This window comes from Acanthochromis polyacanthus, chromosome 24, assembly GCF_021347895.1.
Source record: "Acanthochromis polyacanthus isolate Apoly-LR-REF ecotype Palm Island chromosome 24, KAUST_Apoly_ChrSc, whole genome shotgun sequence".
In the NCBI taxonomy this organism is placed as follows: domain Eukaryota; kingdom Metazoa; phylum Chordata; class Actinopteri; family Pomacentridae; genus Acanthochromis; species Acanthochromis polyacanthus.
In genome coordinates, this window is record NC_067136.1 from 480,703 (window position 1) to 499,433 (window position 18,731).

Consider the following 18,731-nt stretch of genomic DNA (forward strand, 5'->3'; position numbering starts at 1 on the left):
CCCTCCTGTCCTCCCTGTACCCCCATGACTGGAAGGCCACATGAGAGAACGACATCTTCTTAAAGTTTGCCGATGACATCGCTGTGGTGGGGCTCATCTCCAAAAACGATGAGAGGTCCGACCTGACGGACATCGTCATCAGATAGAACCTCTCATCATAATTGGAGATCAGTCACCTGGAGGATTACCTGAACGAGAGTGCCTGTATAACCAGAGTGGCGACAACTGGGGATTTGACGCCATTTTGTTTCCATTCACTCAATATGGGACGCACAGCGTGAGGTGCACATTCACGAAAACTAGCTATTTCTGGATTGCTTACTGATTTCAAGACATGTTTTGGACAAAATATTTTACTGGCTTGTTTTGTCTGGATGTCCAAGGTTGGATTATGGCCGTTTTGTGGAATATTTTCATCTGTGACTAGTTTTGAGCCTTCAAAGGTGAGTTGTGCTGTTTACGTTATTTGCTGTTTGTTGGACAAATGTGTTTATATTATCCGCTGTGGTAATCACATCTGAAAGTGGTTTATACCGGCGGATTCATGAGAATCTAAGCTTTCCATCGGTGTATAATGTTTCTATCATCGAGTTTGCAGCTTCGTGTCAGGATTCTACATTTGTTGTTTTTTTCCCTTCTGTGTTCTGGTCTCTTTGTCTCCCTCTGTCTGTTGCTTTCTGCTTTCTTGGTTCTCGGTCACTGATTGCTGTCACCTGACACAATCAGTTCAGATTCATCTCACCTGTGTTCCCCCTCTGTATTTAAGCCCGGTCATTGTGTTCAGTGTTCGCTGGCTCATTCGTCTTGGACTCACCTCGTTCCCGTCTCTGCTCCCTCCTTTCCCCTGGATATTCTGCTCACAGGATTACTCTGTTTTTCCCCCGGTTATAGACTGCATTTTGGACTCTGTGATTCTCATTTGGCCTTCAGTTAGTTTGTCCCTGGTTTGTGAGTATTTTCCTTTGTTCAATAGTTTGCTGTTGTTTTGTTATAGAAGCCATCTCAGTCTTGTTTTCAGTTAGCCGTTGTTTTATTTAAATAAACCTTTTTTCATAAAATAAGGCCGACTGTCTATTGTGTCTGCATTTGGGTTCTCTACACCCCACAGCCCTGACACTTTGGTCAATTTAGTAAAATATGTTTGCACATACGGGCCGCTGAAGTTTAACGGGTTACCCCGTTAAACTTCAGCGGCCCGTATTTCATGCATCTCCATGCATGAAAATGGTCAAAGTCAAAATAACCACAACTGCCTAAAATCACATGAAAATGTTTCTATCTGTCATTCACCCATACATCATAACATGAAAGTACATACATGGGTCTAACCTGGCACAAAAACCATGATGAAGTCGGTTTCCATCCCACTCTCCGGACTCTATTTTCCCACAGTTTCCTTCTTTCACTACTCCTGGGAAATCTAAACATGTGGAATCCCTTCTCTGATCGATTTGTGCACCCAAAGGCACAAAAGCCCGTCATTTTTCAGGTACTTAAAAAGCGAAAAAGGACCTAGAATTACTCTCTGCGGTGTAAACAAGGTTAACAGGAAAACCTGGCGTTCATGAATTGGAAACAAAATGGCGCCATAGATCACGTGACCAACATTTTTTGGACCCGTCATGTCGCCACTCTGGTTATACAGGCACTCTAACCTGAACAACTTCCACCTGAATATGACCAAAACAGAAGAACCGATTTCTGGACTTCAGCAGGAAACAGCCGAGGAGCTCCACTCCAGTGATGATCAACAGGTGGAGAGGGTGGACAGGTTCAGGTTCCTCGGGGTCAGCATCTCTCAGGATCTGACATGGACACTCCACATCAGCTGTCTGGAGAAGAAGGCCCGTCAGTATCTCCACCACCTCAGAAGTCTTCAAGTTCCCTGTCAGTTCTCTGGAAGTTCTACACCTGCTCCATAGAGAACATCCTGGTGGGTAGCATCACTACCTGAAGGAGCAGCTGCACCAAACAGGACTTCCCGTCCCTCGGGAGGGTGGTCCACCCACCTGCAGGACATCCACAACAACCGGTGAAGATCCAGGATCTTGAAGATCCTGAAGCAGTCCAGTTACCATGGAAACAGACAGATTTCCTGCTGCCTTCAGGTAGACGCGTCCACTGCCTGAAGGCCGACAGAAAAGATGTGGAGGAACTTCTTTCCTGAATCCGTCCACCTTCTGACAAGAACTAGAACCAGGACTTTACTGGACTCACAACAAACACACTACACTCTTATTACATGTTACATACTACATACACACACTTCATACATGCCTTTAGCACATTTCGACAAACTTGGTCACGTTGTCTCGTTGTTGTAGTTTTCAGTCTGTTGTTGGTCATGTTGTCTCGTTGTTGTAGTTTTCAGTCTGTTGTTGGTCATGTTGTCTCTTCGTTGTAGTTTTCAGTCTGTTGTTGGTCATGTTGTCTCTTCGTTGTAGTTTTCAGTCTGTTGTTGGTCATGATGTGTCTTTGTTGTAGTTTTCAGTCTGTTGTTGGTCATGTTGTCTCTTCGTTGTAGTTTTCAGTCTGTTGTTGGTCATGTTGTGTCTCTTCGTTGTAGTTTTCAGTCTGTTGTTGGTCATGTTGTGTCTTTGTTGTAGTTTTCAGTCTGTTGTTGGTCATGTTGTGTCTCTTTGTTGTAGTTTTCAGTCTGTTGTTGGTCATGTTGTGTCTCTGTTGTAGTTTTCAGTCTGTTGTTGGTCATGTTGTGTCTCTTTGTTGTAGTTTTCAGTATGTTGTTGGTCATGTTGTGTCTCTGTTGTAGTTTTCAGTCTGTTGTTGGTCATGTTGTGTCTTTGTTGTAGTTTTCAGTCTGTTGTTGGTCATGTTGTGTCTTTGTTGTAGTTTTCAGTCTGTTGTTGGTCATGTTGTGTCTCTTTGTTGTAGTTTTCAGTATGTTGTTGGTCATGTTGTGTCTCTGTTGTAGTTTTCAGTCTGTTGTTGGTCATGTTGTGTCTCTTTGTTGTAGTTTTCAGTCTGTTGTTGGTCATGTTGTGTCTTTGTTGTAGTTTTCAGTCTGTTGTTGGTCATGTTGTGTCTCTTTGTTGTAGTTTTCAGTCTGTTGTTGGTCGTGTTGTGTCTCTTTGTTGTAGTTTTCAGTATGTTGTTGGTCATGTTGTGTCTCTGTTGTAGTTTTCAGTCTGTTGTTGGTCATGTTGTGTCTCTTTGTTGTAGTTTTCAGTATGTTGTTGGTCATGTTGTGTCTCTGTTGTAGTTTTCAGTCTGTTGTTGGTCATGTTGTGTCTCTTTGTTGTAGTTTTCAGTCTGTTGTTGGTCATGTTGTGTCTTTGTTGTAGTTTTCAGTCTGTTGTTGGTCATGTTGTGTCTTTGTTGTAGTTTTCAGTCTGTTGTTGGTCATGTTGTGTCTCTTTGTTGCAGTTTTCAGTCTGTTGTTGGTCATGTTGTGTCTCTGTGGTTGTTTTCTGAGTCTTTGTGTGTTGTTCTTCTCTAACATCAGTGATGAGGAAACAGTGAGTCCAGTCTCCAGTGTTGAACCAGAGACTCTCTCCTGCCACCTGCTGGTAATTTCTGAGTCACACTGAACAAATACTGAGTCATCTTGTTTTCTTTAGTCATTTAATGGAATAATTTGACAAATATTCACACATTTTAACAAATTTTAACTCATTTGTGATACATGTGGAGTCATTTTAAGCCTTTTTTGTGATTTGAGACACTTGTTTTGAGCTTTTGTTCCCAAAACAAACACAAAAATATGCAAAACTCACACAAAGAAACATTAAATTGGAAATAAAAAGACCAGCAATAACACAAAGTGAACACAAAGAAGGAAACAACACAATTACATGATCTTTTACAAAACACTTTCTGATTGGAGGATCCTGAGTTCAGATCAGAACTGATGCTCCTTGGTCACAGCAGTGATGATGTCATCATAGTCATCATCCAATCCCTGCTCAGCCTGTGTGGGCGGGGCCATCACCATGGAGACGGGAAGGTAATTTCCTGCAGTCAGAGAAGATCAGAAAGAAAATAATTTATCAACACATGAAGAGTTCAGTTAGAGACAGCTGTCAATCATCAGAGGATTGATTGATTGATTGACAGGTCAGTGATTGATCAGTACCTGTAGCTGTGTGTCGATACAAAGACACCATGAGGACAGTAGAGATGAAGTATGGACAGAACACCACCAGGTGGCAGAGCAGCCTGAAGACAAGATGGAGGGAGGAGGAGACAGGGGGCGGAGCTGAGGGAGAGGGCGGAGCTGAGGTTGTAGGTTTACCTGTATGGAGAAGAGAACCTGGTCAGGTGACTCTTTCTGCTCGTTTCATGGTTTTTTTCAGTCATTCTGTGTCTCTTAGTTGATTGTTGTTTGTCTTTGTGTTAGATGTGTCTCACTCCTCATGTTGCGTGTCTCTCCTCATGTTGTGTGTCTCCACTCGTGTTGTGTGTCTCCCCTCCTGTTGTGTGTCTCTCCTCCTGTTGTGTGTCTCTCCTCATGTTGTGTCTCTCCTCATGTTGTGTGTCTCTCCTCATGTTGTGTCTCTCCTCATGTTGTGTGTCTCCTCATGTTGTGTGTCTCTCCTCATGTTGTGTGTCTCTCCTCATGTTGTGTCTCTCCTCATGTTGTGTGTCTCTCCTCATGTTGTGAGTCTCTCCTCATGTTGTGTGTCTCTCCTCATGTTGTGTCTCTCCTCATGTTGCGCGTCTCTCCTCATGTTGTGAGTCTCTCCTCATGTTGTGTGTCTCTCCTCATGTTGTGTTTCTCTCCTCATGTTGCGCGTCTCTCCTCATGTTGTGTGTCTCTCCTCATGTTGTGTGTCTCTCCTCATGTTGTGTTTCTCTCCTCATGTTGTGTGTCTCTCCTCATGTTGTGTGTCTCTCCTTATGTTGTGTCTCTCCTCATGTTGTGTGTCTCTCCTCATGTTGCGCGTCTCTCTTCATGTTGCGCGTCTCTCCTCATGTTGTGTGTCTCTCCTCATGTTGTGCGTCTCTCCTCATGTTGTGTGTCTCTCCTCATGTTGTGTGTCTCTCCTTATGTTGTGTCTCTCCTCATGTTGTGTGTCTCTCCTTATGTTGTGCGTCTCTCCTCATGTTGTGTGTCTCTCCTCATGTTGTGCGTCTCTCCTCATGTTGTGTGTCTCTCCTTATGTTGTGTCTCTACTCATGTTGTGTGTCTCTCCTCATGTTGCGCGTCTCTCCTCATGTTGCGCGTCTCTCCTCATGTTGTGTGTCTCTTCATGCTGTGTGTCTCTCATGTTGTGTGTCTCCTCTCATGTTGTGTGTCTCTCCTCATGTTGTGTGTCTCTCCTCATGTTGTGTTTCTCTCCTCATGTTGCGCGTCTCTCCTCATGTTGTGTGTCTCCTCTCATGTTGTGTGTCTCTCCTCATGTTGTGTGTCTCTCCTCATGTTGTGTGTCTCTCCTCATGTTGTGTGTCTCTTCTCATGTTGTGTGTCTCTCCTCATGTTGTGTGTCTCTCCTCATGTTGTGTGTCTCTTTCAGTAGAAGAATCCTGACCTGTGACAGAGATCCAGCTGGATGGAGACTCTCCATGACTGCTGGTGTTACACCTGTAGAGGCCTTCATCAGACCTGGAAACATGGAGGATGGTCATGTGACCTCCGGGCTCAGTCCTGATGAGGGAGCCATCTTTATAGAAAGCAGCTGGGAGGGGGGAGTCCTGCTTTGATTGACAGCTCAGAGTGAGGGGATCTCCCTCCATCACAGGGAGGACAGGACTCTGCAGGATCACTGATCCACCTCAACACAGAGACAAACTACAGCATTTCATCCATTCACACACAGCTTCATCAGCACTGACTGCACAGCTCATCTTACCAGAAACAGTGAGGTTGATGCTCTGACTGGCTGCTGCCTCCATGGACTCACACCAGTAAACTCCACTGTCATGTGGAAACATGTTGCTGATGGTACAGCTGGAACCAGATGGTCTTCCCCATCCATCTCCACACTGAGTTCTGGTTCTTCTGGTGGTGTTTCTCCTCAGAGTCCATCCAGCAGATCTGTCTTCATCCTCACAGCTCAGAGAAACAGAATCTCCTCTAAAAAACTGAGATCTGTTGGGACTCAGGTTCAGCTTCACCTGGTTTGTTCTGCAGCTCATCAGTGAGAGCAGAACTAAAGAGACATGAAGGTTAGTTTGAGACACGACAATGTTTCATCTCCAACATAAATCCTCCATGGTTCTGTTTCCAACATTTAAAGAAGCTTCTTCTGATCTTTGTAGCAGAACGTTCAACACTGGAAGTCTCACTGACCTTTCAAAGGAAACTTCATCAACTGAAATTATTGTTGTTTATTTTTGAGCTAAACTTCACACAAACCCCAAAAGACAATGAGAGATAACTTACAGATCCACAGCAGAGATGTTCCCTCCATCCTGAGCTGCTGATATTAGATCCTCTCTCTGATCAGCTCTGTCTCATCAGTAAACTCCTCCTTCCTGCCTCTCTGCTCTGGTTTCTCTGCTCTGGTTTCTCTGCTCTGACTGTCGCTACAAAAAGGCTGAGAGATAAAAGTTGGTCGTGATGCGTTCACTGACAGTTAAATGCTTTAAATAAAATAAATCTTTGTTTCCATCATGAGGATGGTGAGTCTGTATCTGAAGCTGTCAGGGACGAAGATTGATGAAGATTTAATACGACGATAATCTGAAAACAAAAAGCTGTTTCCTCTGAAGCTGACAGGAAATCAGAGGTTTAGTTGCTGCCAGTCTGAGAGCGTCTCTCAGTTTCAACCTCTGAAATGTGGTCAGAAAGAGGAGAAAACAGCAGAGTGATGCCTTCATGTACCTGACAGCGTGATGCCTTCATGTACCTGACAGTGTGATGCCTTCACTGTACCTGACAGTGTGATGCCTTCAGGTACCTCACAGCGTGATGCCTTCATGTACCTGACAGTGTGATGCCTTCAAGTGCCTGACAGTGTGATGCCTTCATGTACCTGACAGTGTGATGCCTTCAGGTACCTCACAGTGTGATGCCTTCAGGTACCTCACAGCGTGATGCCTTCATGTACCTGACAGTGTGATGCCTTCAGGTACCTCACAGTGTGATGCCTTCAGGTACCTGACAGTGTGATGCCTTCAGGTACCTGACAGTGTGATGCCTTCAGGTACCCAGCAGTGTGATGCCTTCATGTACCTGACCGTGTGATGCCTTCACTGACAGTGTGATGCCTTCACTGACAGTGTGATGCCTTCACTGACAGCCTAATGTCTTCATGCATCAAACATGAGTTCATTAATAGAATTAAAGAAAAGTGTGTCAGTGTAGGAGCTTTAAAGCTGATGTTTCCTCCAAACTATGTTTATTTAGTCTACTGGTTATTTTATGGTCCTGTGGTTAGTGATGCTGATCCAGGCTCTGTTGAAGCTTCCACTCTTTATTCCAAACATGGTTCATTCCTGGAGGCTTCAGAAACACACATTGCTCCAGTAGGACCTCTAGTGGTCAGTAGAATGAAGTACAATCTGTTCATGTTACTGATTGGTTCATGGATTGTTTTGGATTTGATTGTGGTGCTGCTTGTGGCGGAGACGGCCCGAATGTTCGGATCCGTTCGTCTGGTCTCCCAGGTCCAAATTTTGCCTTCGTTTTGTCTTCAGTTAAACTGAAGAATTCCCAAACAGCGGAGGTCTTCAGCATCTTGTCTTGTGTTTATGCAACAAAGTGAAGCGTGACGTCAGAGTCGGCAGCAACCCGGACATTAGGGTGGTGTTTAAAAACATGAACGGAGGAGCTAAGATGAGCCAAAGACGGCGGGATGAGCCGAAGTGGGCCGAAGGCGAAGGGAAGAGACGAGCTCTGAATATTTTCGTCTGGGGGAGGAGGGGGTGATCACATTGACATATTGTGTATATGTTATAGACATGTGTGTATATGTTTATGTGATCACAGGATGGGATGAGCCGATATTCAATTTGTTTGTTGTTGTTATGTTGACTATTTTTAAATTTTATCTCATTGAGTCTTTTTTATCAGCTGTTATTGATTTTGGAAATGTGAATTGCCTTTCTGCACCCTGCTGTCTGTGCCCACCGGGCTTCCGTAGCTCCTCCCATATTCCCACACAGTCGCAGTTTACTTTCTGTGGGCCGTCATGTCAGTGCATATTGTTTACCATTGTCAGAAGTTTTATCGATGTTTTAGGTTCCGTTTTTAGCAGGTGATCATTGTTCTAGCTTGTATGTTCAGGAGCAGAAGACGGTTTACATGGGCTCTTCTCTTCTGCAGGTATGTGTTTTATTTGAAGTTAGAACTTTTATTTCCCATCAGTCATTCCACCCTGATGCAGTGTGTTGATGTAGCCACCAGGTGGCGTTGTTCTTCGTTTTGTATTTGATTTGTCTTCATTGCTGAAAATGTACTTTCTAAAAATGTTTCAGTGTTTTACTGCTGTGGGAGCACAGTGCAGAGAGAATTCAGAAGACAGTTTACATGTATTCATGTCTTCTGCAGAGAATAAAGGCTGAAGAAAATTCAACTGATTTCTCTTCTTTGACGTCCTGACAGCCGGGGCAGATCCAGATTAGTGTCAGAGTGTGTGTGTGTGTGTGTGTGTGTGTGTGTGTGTGTGTGTGTGTGTGTGTGTGGGGGGGGGGGGGGGGGGCACTGAAAAGTTGTAATAAAACATGAAAGCTGCTACCAACCTCTGGCTTTTCCAAAGTATTTTTCATGTTTTTTTGTCTCTTTAACCCAGTAGTAAAGCTGTATATGACCTTTTCATTTTGAACTGTTAACATTAAATTCTGATGGACTTATTTCCTTGTTTCTGTGAATTCCAGCATCATCAGCTGCAGCATCTGCCTGTTATGTAAAACTGTTAGCTCAACCACAGAATGCTGAGGGCAGTTAAGAGACAAACATTGTACAAGAACAGCTCTATATACAACCCTGTTAATTTCCACTTCTTAGAATGTTTACTGACAATTATCACACCTAAAATAAGAAATAATATTCTGTACTTTTAGCAGCTAGTTCTCAGCTGTAAACCATAAACATCACAGGGTTCTGTATGCTAATCAGTCTGAATCAAAATGAGTTCTACCCAATACACAGTGAACAACAACAATCTGTACCCTTGATCTGTGCTAAAATAATCTGAAATGTTCTGTGCAGGAATTTTAAAATACAATAAAATACAGTAAGCAGCACTCTGTACATTTAACAGTAAACCTGAGAACAATAATAAACAGGAACAATATTCCATATTCTTCAGTCATTTAATAGTTCACAGCTCAGCAAACATCACAGTGTTCTGCATAGAAATCACTAAAAGCTGCTCTCAGTAATCTTCCACAGTGAGCAGATGTTCTGTGCTGCAGGTCCATGGTCCAGACGTGGACATAGAACAGGCTGGGGGGGTCTGGTACCGTGGACTTCCTAGAGCTCCTCCTCTTTCTGCATTCTTCATACGGGATGGAAATAAAGTAACGCTGGTTCAGCACGTCCATCAAAGGCCTGTAGGTGTGAAGCAGGAAGTCCTCCACAGTGAGGATGTGAGTCTCCTCCTCCTCCTTCAGGACCATCTCTGTGTCCAGGGTGTTATTAACGCCATGAGACTTCTCAAACTTCACCGGGTTCTCCAGCCACGCGTAGATCCTCCTCATCATGGGTCCATGTCCAGAGCAGTGATGACATCGTACTGCTTAAAGTCATCTTCACCAACTTCTATCTGATCTTGGTGCTTGAAGAAGTCATCCTGATGGACCAGCAGCAGTTGGACAGGTTCTTGATCAGGCGGTTGGTGAGGCTGGTTTTCCCTCCATCGGTTACGCCGCCGATAACGATGATGTACTTCATGTTCTCAGATCAGTCAAAGCTCAGAAAAAGGGTCAAAAACGTCAACAGAAACCAGGTCAGGAGCAATCAGACATGGAAGAAAGCTGAAAAAGAGAAGGTTGCAGCAGGAAACATCAACTACTGGAGTCCTCCATGGACCTTGAGTTTAGTGAGTAAGGTCAGAGCAGAAAGGGAGCTGCCACTCAGACGCCGTTCTTCCACCCAGAGAGGACCTCTTTCTGCTGTCGCTGCTACACTTACTGCCCTAGTGGAGGTTTTAGGTGGAATATTCCTTTTAGTTATTCTTCATCTACTTCCTGAAAAGTTTGGCCAGTAAAAAAGACAAAAACTCTTATTTTCAGCTGAACTAAAGACAGACGTTGTGATTTTTCTGCTCACATGTTGTGTTGTTGTAAACTTACTCTTTCAAATAAATACTCGTCTAACCCTCTGGAAACCAGCGTTTGGACTGTGTTTGTGTTGCTCCTCACCTACTTCAGACAGCCGGGACAGAACAACGTTTTGTGGACCAAAGGCTAAACTCTGACGTGTTTAGAGCGACATGCTATACTACAGGCTTTTTTAACTGACATATTACGATTACTTTTTTTTGTTTTAGTTTTTTGTTGTTGTTGTTTTTTTAGCAACATATAAGAATTTGAACAGTTTTAAAGATTACTATACTTTTACTTGAGCAATGAACTATTATTCTCTGTCATTTTATAGACCACATATTAAACTCTGATGTTTTCTTGAATAACATACTATTTTGACAATAAACTGCACTATAACATTTTGTGAACCACATATCATCCATGACAATTTTAGACAACATCCTATGATTTTATGCTTTTTGAACCACATAATAATCTTTTTTTTTTGCCGACATGCTCTACTATGAAGGCCACACTATGTTATTCTAGAAAAGTAAACTATACTGTGACATTTCCTGAACTACATCCTATACCATGGCGTTATACACAGAGTGCTTTGGTTACATGTTGATTTATAATCTAGATTTTTTCTGTTTGTTTATTGACAGGATTACCACAGACCTGACCGTGAACACCGCTGACACCCACCTGAGGGAGACACTGGCTCAGATCTCCAGGCTGCTTGGTCGTGGTCTTTCTGCTCCAGAACATCTTCATCAACTACGTCTTCTTCTGAAGAGGCCCTCAGATGCTGCAGTCTCTGACCTTAAAGAGGAACTGCTGCTTTCACTCTGTAACCAGACGGCGGTTATTTTAACCCTTTAAGCTTCAGTCAATTCCAACCATTTTCAGTACAAAAAATCGCTAATATTCTATTTTTAAATTAAAAAAATGACGAAAAATACAGGGAATATTGTCGTGCATCGCGAGGTGCATTTCCTTGAAAACGACCGATTCGTGGATTTTATACCGACTTCAGGACATGTTTTGGACAAAATAGTTTACTGGCTTGTGTTGTCTGGATGTAAAAGGTTGGATTATGGCCGTTTTTTGTGGAATATTTTCATCTGTGTGTAATAATGAACCCGGAAATGTGAGTCGCGCTGTGTATGTTGAAGCCGTGTACAGAGAACGGATGGATGGATATTCGTTTTTGTCGGACAAATGTGTTTTTCTCACCCGCTGTGGTAATCACATCTGAAAGTGGTTTATACCGGCGGATTCATGAGAATCTAAGCTTTCCATCGGTGTATAGTGTTTGTATAATCGCGTTTGCGGCCGTCGGACATTCCTGAAATTCCTATGCAAATTAGTAGGTGTACTGCCGGCGGTACACTTACTATGTACTGAAGCGCAAAGGGTTAAAGACCCAGCTCCTGGAGACTTTGAGTGAAAATTTAACATCCATCAAAACGGAACTGCAGACAGTAAAATCTGAGCTGTTGGTCAGTATTTCAAACATCAGTCCGACCCGGGTGTCCTAAAGCACACTGTGGGTCAAACAGAAACTTCAGTCTATGGTGTCTATGAAGTGAACAGAGACTGTCTACAAATTGCAAAACTGCTGCAACAGCAAAGACGGACACAAATATTCAATAAGTTCACTCTGATCCACTGTAGTGTCACCAGAATCACTGCAGCCTTCAACTGGCTCCTGTTGACACCAATGTTATTTCTGCAACTTGAAAGACAGCTACTTTGATAAAACTGGGCTTGTAGCACATTGTCTACCTTTCAGCGGTGGGAAAGAGGCATTATTTATGTTTTAACAATGTATATCTAATGAGTTACTGATGCCAGAAGTCCAAATCTGTGAATATCTTTCCAACTTTACTGAACTGTGGCCCTGAGGAGCCATGGTGGGTTTTATTTTCATTTCTAAGAGGTGGCAATCCTATCCATGACTCTAACAGCTGTTTATACGACTACTGCTGCTTGTACTTTTAGTATTACTACTGCTGCTTGTACAGTACTATTTATCGTCTGGTATTTGATTGTCCAGCTGTTAGCTCCCGTTAGTGTTTTGCTAGTGGCTAACTAGCTAGCTCTCATAGACTGGAAGCTCTCAACAAGATTTAATAATGAAAAAAGAGCCAAAAATTATTCTTACCGATGAAAACACATCTACTGTCCCATCTACTGATTCATATCTATGGTCCTATCTACTTTTTCATATCTGTGCTCACTAGTCTGGTCTGATGCAGTCTCCATGATAACGTTTCTGGAGTACATGATTAGCAGTACGGACAGGTACGGTACTGAGAAATGTCCACAGTTTTCTTACCACAAAGTACAAAGCTGCTCGTCTTCTTGTCCAGCATCAGGAACCTTCTTCAAAGCTTCTACAAATCCAAATGAAATACACTGACAGTCAATAGAAACTTTGAGACCGTATTTTTCAACATAATTTTTATTTTGAAGCCCCAAACTGGATTTTCTTCATATGAATCATTTGTTTAGCATATTGGCATACAGAAACAAAAATTTAAAGTTTCAAGAATGATTTCAAAATAAAGAATTTCACAAAAGAAAACGGCACCTGCCAAACACAAAGTCACAGCAGTCAATACCGAGTATGGCCTCCATGTGCTTGGATGCAGGCAGCAATCCATCGGCGCATGCTTTGGACCAGGCTTCTGATTGTGGGTTGGGAACAGCCCATACGCCTGGATACATCACTGTAGCTCAAAGCGGCCTCCACCATACCCAGTGCCCGGAGACGTTGTTCATGTGATAGACACGGCATGATGCTGTTCACTGGACTAACAATGCTGGCCTTTTTTGGGCCTTTATATAGGCCTTCAAACCCATTCTCACATTGTGCAGATACTCACTGAGTATTGCTTGGTGTGTATTTGGTTCACTTTTGCAAAGTGACCAACCCATGTGAAATGAATCATGACAAAATGACAACTCATCATTATCTCAACTACCAGGGCACTCGATCATCAGTAAATCCACCATGAATCATTACAACCCCCCTACAAGTAGAATTCTGCCTACATTTCTACCTCAGAGTTTATATTGACTCTCAGTATACAATCAAAAGTTGGCAGCCCTGGGTGACCTATCAAGCCTGACGTCTCGCTTCACTTCGCCTGTTAGTAAACAGAAGACAAAAGACGGAGGTATCCATGCTAATGCTGTGCAAATGTTTTTGAACACCGAAGCAAGATGAAATTTCTCGAAAATCCCTCCGTTTTTTCATTCTGTGTGCTATGTGTGAAGAGTTTGTGCCGCTAATGTGACTGCAGGGCGACGTCTGGTGAAACGGAGTCACGTGATTATTGTTGCTTCGTCTGATTGGTGAAACACAGTCATGTGGTAGATCCACTGGGGCCATCTCTCCGCAGAATAAAGCATATCTAATGTGGTAAATAAAAAAGCAACAGTGGAGAGTAGCCTAGTGTAATGGAGTAAGAGCAGTGTTTCTTCTTCACAAATCTACTCAAGTAAAAGTAAAAACTATGGCAGAGAAAAATTACTCTCAGAAGTACTTTTTTAAAAAGAAGTTACTTAAGTAAACGTAACGCAGTAAATGTAGTTCGCTACTACCCACCTCTGCATATGATGAAATAATGTAAAGTAGGCCGTGGAAAACACTACAGAACAGTTTTCTTTGAAAAAAAATTTCATCATGAATTTTGTCCAAAAAAAACGCCATAGTATAGTATGTAGAAAAAATGCCATTTTTCAACATGTGGTAAAAACATGCCATATGATGAAATAATGTAAAGTAGGCCGTGAAAAACACTATAGAGCAGTTTTCTTTGAAAAAGAAAATGTCATGAATTTTGTCCAAAAAAGCCATAGTATACTGTGTCGAAAAAATGACATTTTTTCAACATGTCGTAAAAACATGCCAGATGATGAAATAATGTAAAGTAGGCCGTGAAAAACAGTACAGAGCAGTTTTCTTTGAAAAAAAATCATGAATTTTGTCCAAAGAAATGCCATAGTATACTATGTTGAAAAAAAAGCCATTTTTCAGCATGCCTAAATCAGGCCTCAGCCTCTGTGGACCTACTACCACAGAACTAGGAAGACTTGCAGCCAGTGCAGCAGGTTTTACATGTCCACCTCTAACGTGTTGCTTTTTCACCTGTAAGAGCGGGCAGACTGCTTTCCAGTGGCCAGCTTCTCTGCAATAACTGCACAAATTGTCTCCTTTTCCTGTACGTCCCTGGTATCTCCTACCTGAAGACCCTCCGGGATGAACAGCCAACCTATCGCCATTGTCAGTGTGTACTGCTGTCTCCCTTACCATCTCACCAAGATGAGACTTATGGATGACCACATACTCATCCACCAGTTCTGCAGCCTCCATGACAGTTTCAACCTTGCGTTCTGTTAAATAGGTGGTCACTCGACCAGGCAAAGAGTTTTTAAACTGCTCTCAGATTATAAGATTGCTCAGAGTGTCAAAATAAAAATCAGTAGTGTAGGTGAGTGCATGGGTGGAAAGATGGTGTGCGCAGTGTTGAATGGTGCAAGAAAGCAAGGCTGAATCCCAAACCGCCCCCTACACACTATCCCTACTCACTACCCCGTTTGCGCGTTCCCGTGGAGGGTCCTCCATATTAAGGGCCGTCCCAAACCGCGTAGTGCGGAGGGAGAGTGGACTGTTCAGCCCTTAAATAGCGAGTCTGCATCGATGCTCACTCTGGACAACTTTTTCAGGAAGTGCAACGTAGAAATGGAGGAGGAAACAAACATATTGATGTAAGTTCCACATGCGTCCTTTATTTCTCCCACGCCTTTTTCACACTGGCAGAACATCACAAAAAGAGTGGTGTAAAAAGATAAATCAAAAGAAACAAATCTTCTTCTCTGCTGACGTTTGATTTAATTGTGCACCCCCTGACACCTTAAAATTTGAACACAACTGACAGAATTCATTTATTCATTCATTTGTTGGATTTAAAATGCCAGATAATAGGATTGGAAAACATGTGGGATGACTTCAAATTATTTGAAGCAGAATGTAGCCCCTACATCATTGCCTGCAACCTGTGCCACAGCGCTACAGCCATGACAGTAGGCGTCTTTGTGTTACCATGGCGATGACGTCTTCCGTTTTCCGGTGAGGCGACAGGGCGTCCCATTCCTGATGATCGTATTTATACCCTCCCCCTTCAGTAATAGGTGCCCTCCACAGCTGCGAGTGTGACTTCTTTTGGAGTGACACTCGGTAGTGGAGGGGGAGTGTGTAGGGGGCGGTTTGGGATTCAGCCCAAGTCATACCAATGCAAAACAAGTGGCCATCTCAGGAGAGAGCCAGAATGATCACCAGGAAGGCTTTACAAAGGCCCTCACACACCCCGGGCACAGGTGTTGTCACAGCTCCCTTCTCCTCTGCCCTGTCTGTCTTGCCTGTCTCTCCCCCTGCAGCTCGGTGCCTGAGTGGAGTCTAGCTTCTCAGCTGACTCCACTCAGGCAATCAACCACCTCCACGGCTCCCGGACAGCTGACGACCATCGACCTGATTACACACCCCAGCAATAAGAACCGGCTCATCCTTCCACTCCCTGCCAGATTGTTGAACAAGAACCACGCAGTTCAGTTTGCTCTCTAGCCTCTCACAAAATCTGTTTGAGTTCCTGCCTGGTTTTCTCACGTTGTTTTCTCCTGCCTCCATACAGACCAGCTGTCCGGGATCCCCGCCATCCTCCTTCCCCTCCGGCTCTCCCCAAGACTAGTCATCACCGGTTTCCCCCTGCCTGGACCCCCGTTCCTGCCTGGACCCCCACTCCTGCCTGGACCCCTTCTTCCCCTGCCTGGACCTCCCGTTTCTGGCCAAAACCCTCCCACTACACCAGCCGCTCCTTCACCCTGGATTTCCCCCCATTCCCGCCGTTATTCACCCCCCAACAATAAATCACTTTCATTCAGCCAGCCTTGGTAGTGTGGCTCTTTGCTTGGGTCCACCCGCTCGTTCGTGACAGGTGTGGCCAATGGCTGATTATCAGGCACAACTACACCTCCACTACCTGCAGGTAGAGGACCATACACACAACTACAGGCAGGATGGGGGAAGGGTTGTCACAGATGACATACTAAACTACAGCCATGGCCATAAGTTTGGACACAGCATGACTTCCTATGTCTGTTTTGATGTCTATTACAGAACATAACTAATATTTTTTGACAGCACCAGTTTAATTAGTCAACTAATCAACAAGGGATATAATATTATCAATAAATTCCAACAATTGGAACAACTTTGTTCCCAAAACTAATATTAGAAGAAAATAACAAAAAAAATGCAGTACTTTCACAACCGAATTTGGTAAGAATAACAAAATGACACCAAACTATTTTGATGTTTTTTTGAAATATGAAACTTAATATAGTTCTCAGGAGTTGTGTATTATCACCCAAACACTTCAGTATTTTGTGGTATTTTCTAAGATTCACAAGTGTCATGGTACTTGTGTCCAAACTTATGGCCATGGCTGTATGACATTTTTGTGACATTTTGGACGACATACTAAACTATGACATTTTTAGTCATATTTTTGTCGACATACTAAACTATGACGTTTTTGTCACATTTTGGACGACATGCTAAACTATGACGTTTTTGTCACATTTTGGACGACATACTAAACTATGACGTTTTTGTCACATTTTTGACGACATGCTAAACTATGACGTTTTTGTCATGTTTTGGACGACATACTAAACTATGACGTTTTTGTCACATTTTGGACGACATACTAAACTATGACGTTTTTGTCACATTTTTGACGACATACTAAACTATGACGTTTTTGTCATGTTTTGGACGACATACTAAACTATGACGTTTTTGTGACATTTTGGACGACATACTAAACTATGACGTTTTTGTGACATTTTGAACGACATACTAAACTATGACGTTTTTGTCACATTTTGGACGACATACTAAACTATGACGTTTTTGTCACATTTTTGACGACATACTAAACTATGACGTTTTTGTCATATTTTGGACGAGATACGAAACTATGACGTTTTTGTCATGTTTTGGACGACATGCTAAACTATGACGTTTTTGTCATGTTTTGGACGACATACTAAACTATGACGTTTTTGTCATGTTTTGGACGACATACTAAACTATGACGTTTTTGTCATGTTTTGGACGACATACTAAACTATGACGTTTTTGTCACATTTTGGACGACATACTAAACTATGACGTTTTTGTCACATTTTTGACGACATACTAAACTATGACGTTTTTGTCACATTTTGGACGACATATTAAACTACGACGTTTTTGTCATATTTTGGACGAGATACGAAACTATGATGTTTTTGTCATGTTTTGGACGACATACTAAACTATGACGTTTTTGTCACATTTTTGTCGACATACTAAACTATGATGTTTTTGTCATGTTTTGGACGACATACTAAACTACGACGTTTTTGTCATGTTTTGGACGACATACTAAACTATGACGTTTTTGTCATGTTTTGGACGACATACTAAACTATGACGTTTTTGTCATGTTTTGGACGACATACTAAACTATGACGTTTTTGTCATGTTTTGGACGACATACTAAACTATGACGTTTTTGTCATGTTTTGGACGACATACTAAACTATGACGTTTTTGTCACATTTTGGACGACATACTAAACTATGACGTTTTTGTCACATTTTTGACGACATACTAAACTATGACGTTTTTGTCACATTTTTGACGACATGCTAAACTATGACGTTTTTGTCATGTTTTGGACGACATACTAAACTATGACGTTTTTGTCACATTTTGGACGACATACTAAACTATGACGTTTTTGTCACATTTTTGACGACATGCTAAACTATGACGTTTTTGTCATGTTTTGGACGACATACTAAACTATGACGTTTTTGTCACATTTTGGACGACATACTAAACTATGACGTTTTTGTCACATTTTTGTCGACATACTAAACTATGACGTTTTTGTCATGTTTTGGACGACATGCTAAACTATGACGTTTTTGTCATGTTTTGGACGACATACTAAACTATGACGTTTTTGTCATGTTTTGGACGACATACTAAACTATGACGTTTTTGTCATGTTTTGGACGACATACTAAACTATGACGTTTTTGTCACATTTTGGACGACATACTAAACTATGACGTTTTTGTCACATTTTTGACGACATACTAAACTATGACGTTTTTGTCACATTTTGGACGACATACTAAACTATGACGTTTTTGTCACATTTTGGACGACATACTAAACTACGACGTTTTTGTCATATTTTGGACGAGATACGAAACTATGATGTTTTTGTCATGTTTTGGACGACATACTAAACTATGACGTTTTTGTCACATTTTTGTCGACATACTAAACTATGATGTTTTTGTCATGTTTTGGACGACATACTAAACTACGACGTTTTTGTCATATTTTGGACGAGATACGAAACTATGACGTTTTTGTCATGTTTTGGACGACATACTAAACTATGACGTTTTTGTCATGTTTTGGACGACATACTAAACTATGACGTTTT

The 18,731-nt window shown here is 42.3% G+C and overlaps 2 protein-coding genes across 3 annotated transcripts in view; both read right to left on the minus strand.

The window, feature by feature from the left end:
* The window catches only part of LOC127532610 (high affinity immunoglobulin epsilon receptor subunit alpha-like), a 175,850-nt gene that overhangs the window by 125,601 nt on the left and 31,518 nt on the right, over positions 1-18,731 (minus strand). The gene's annotated exons all lie outside the window — the stretch shown is intronic.
* Positions 1-18,731, minus strand: part of LOC127532603 (high affinity immunoglobulin gamma Fc receptor I-like) — a 70,271-nt gene that overhangs the window by 38,248 nt on the left and 13,292 nt on the right. Inside the window, exons 5-7 of the mRNA XM_051944573.1 lie at positions 5,811-6,110; positions 5,490-5,732; positions 4,227-4,252 (exon numbers count right to left, since the gene is read on the minus strand). Coding sequence (XP_051800533.1) covers positions 4,227-4,252; positions 5,490-5,732; positions 5,811-6,110 — 569 coding nt within the window. The remainder of the gene's footprint in view (positions 1-4,226; positions 4,253-5,489; positions 5,733-5,810; positions 6,111-18,731) is intronic.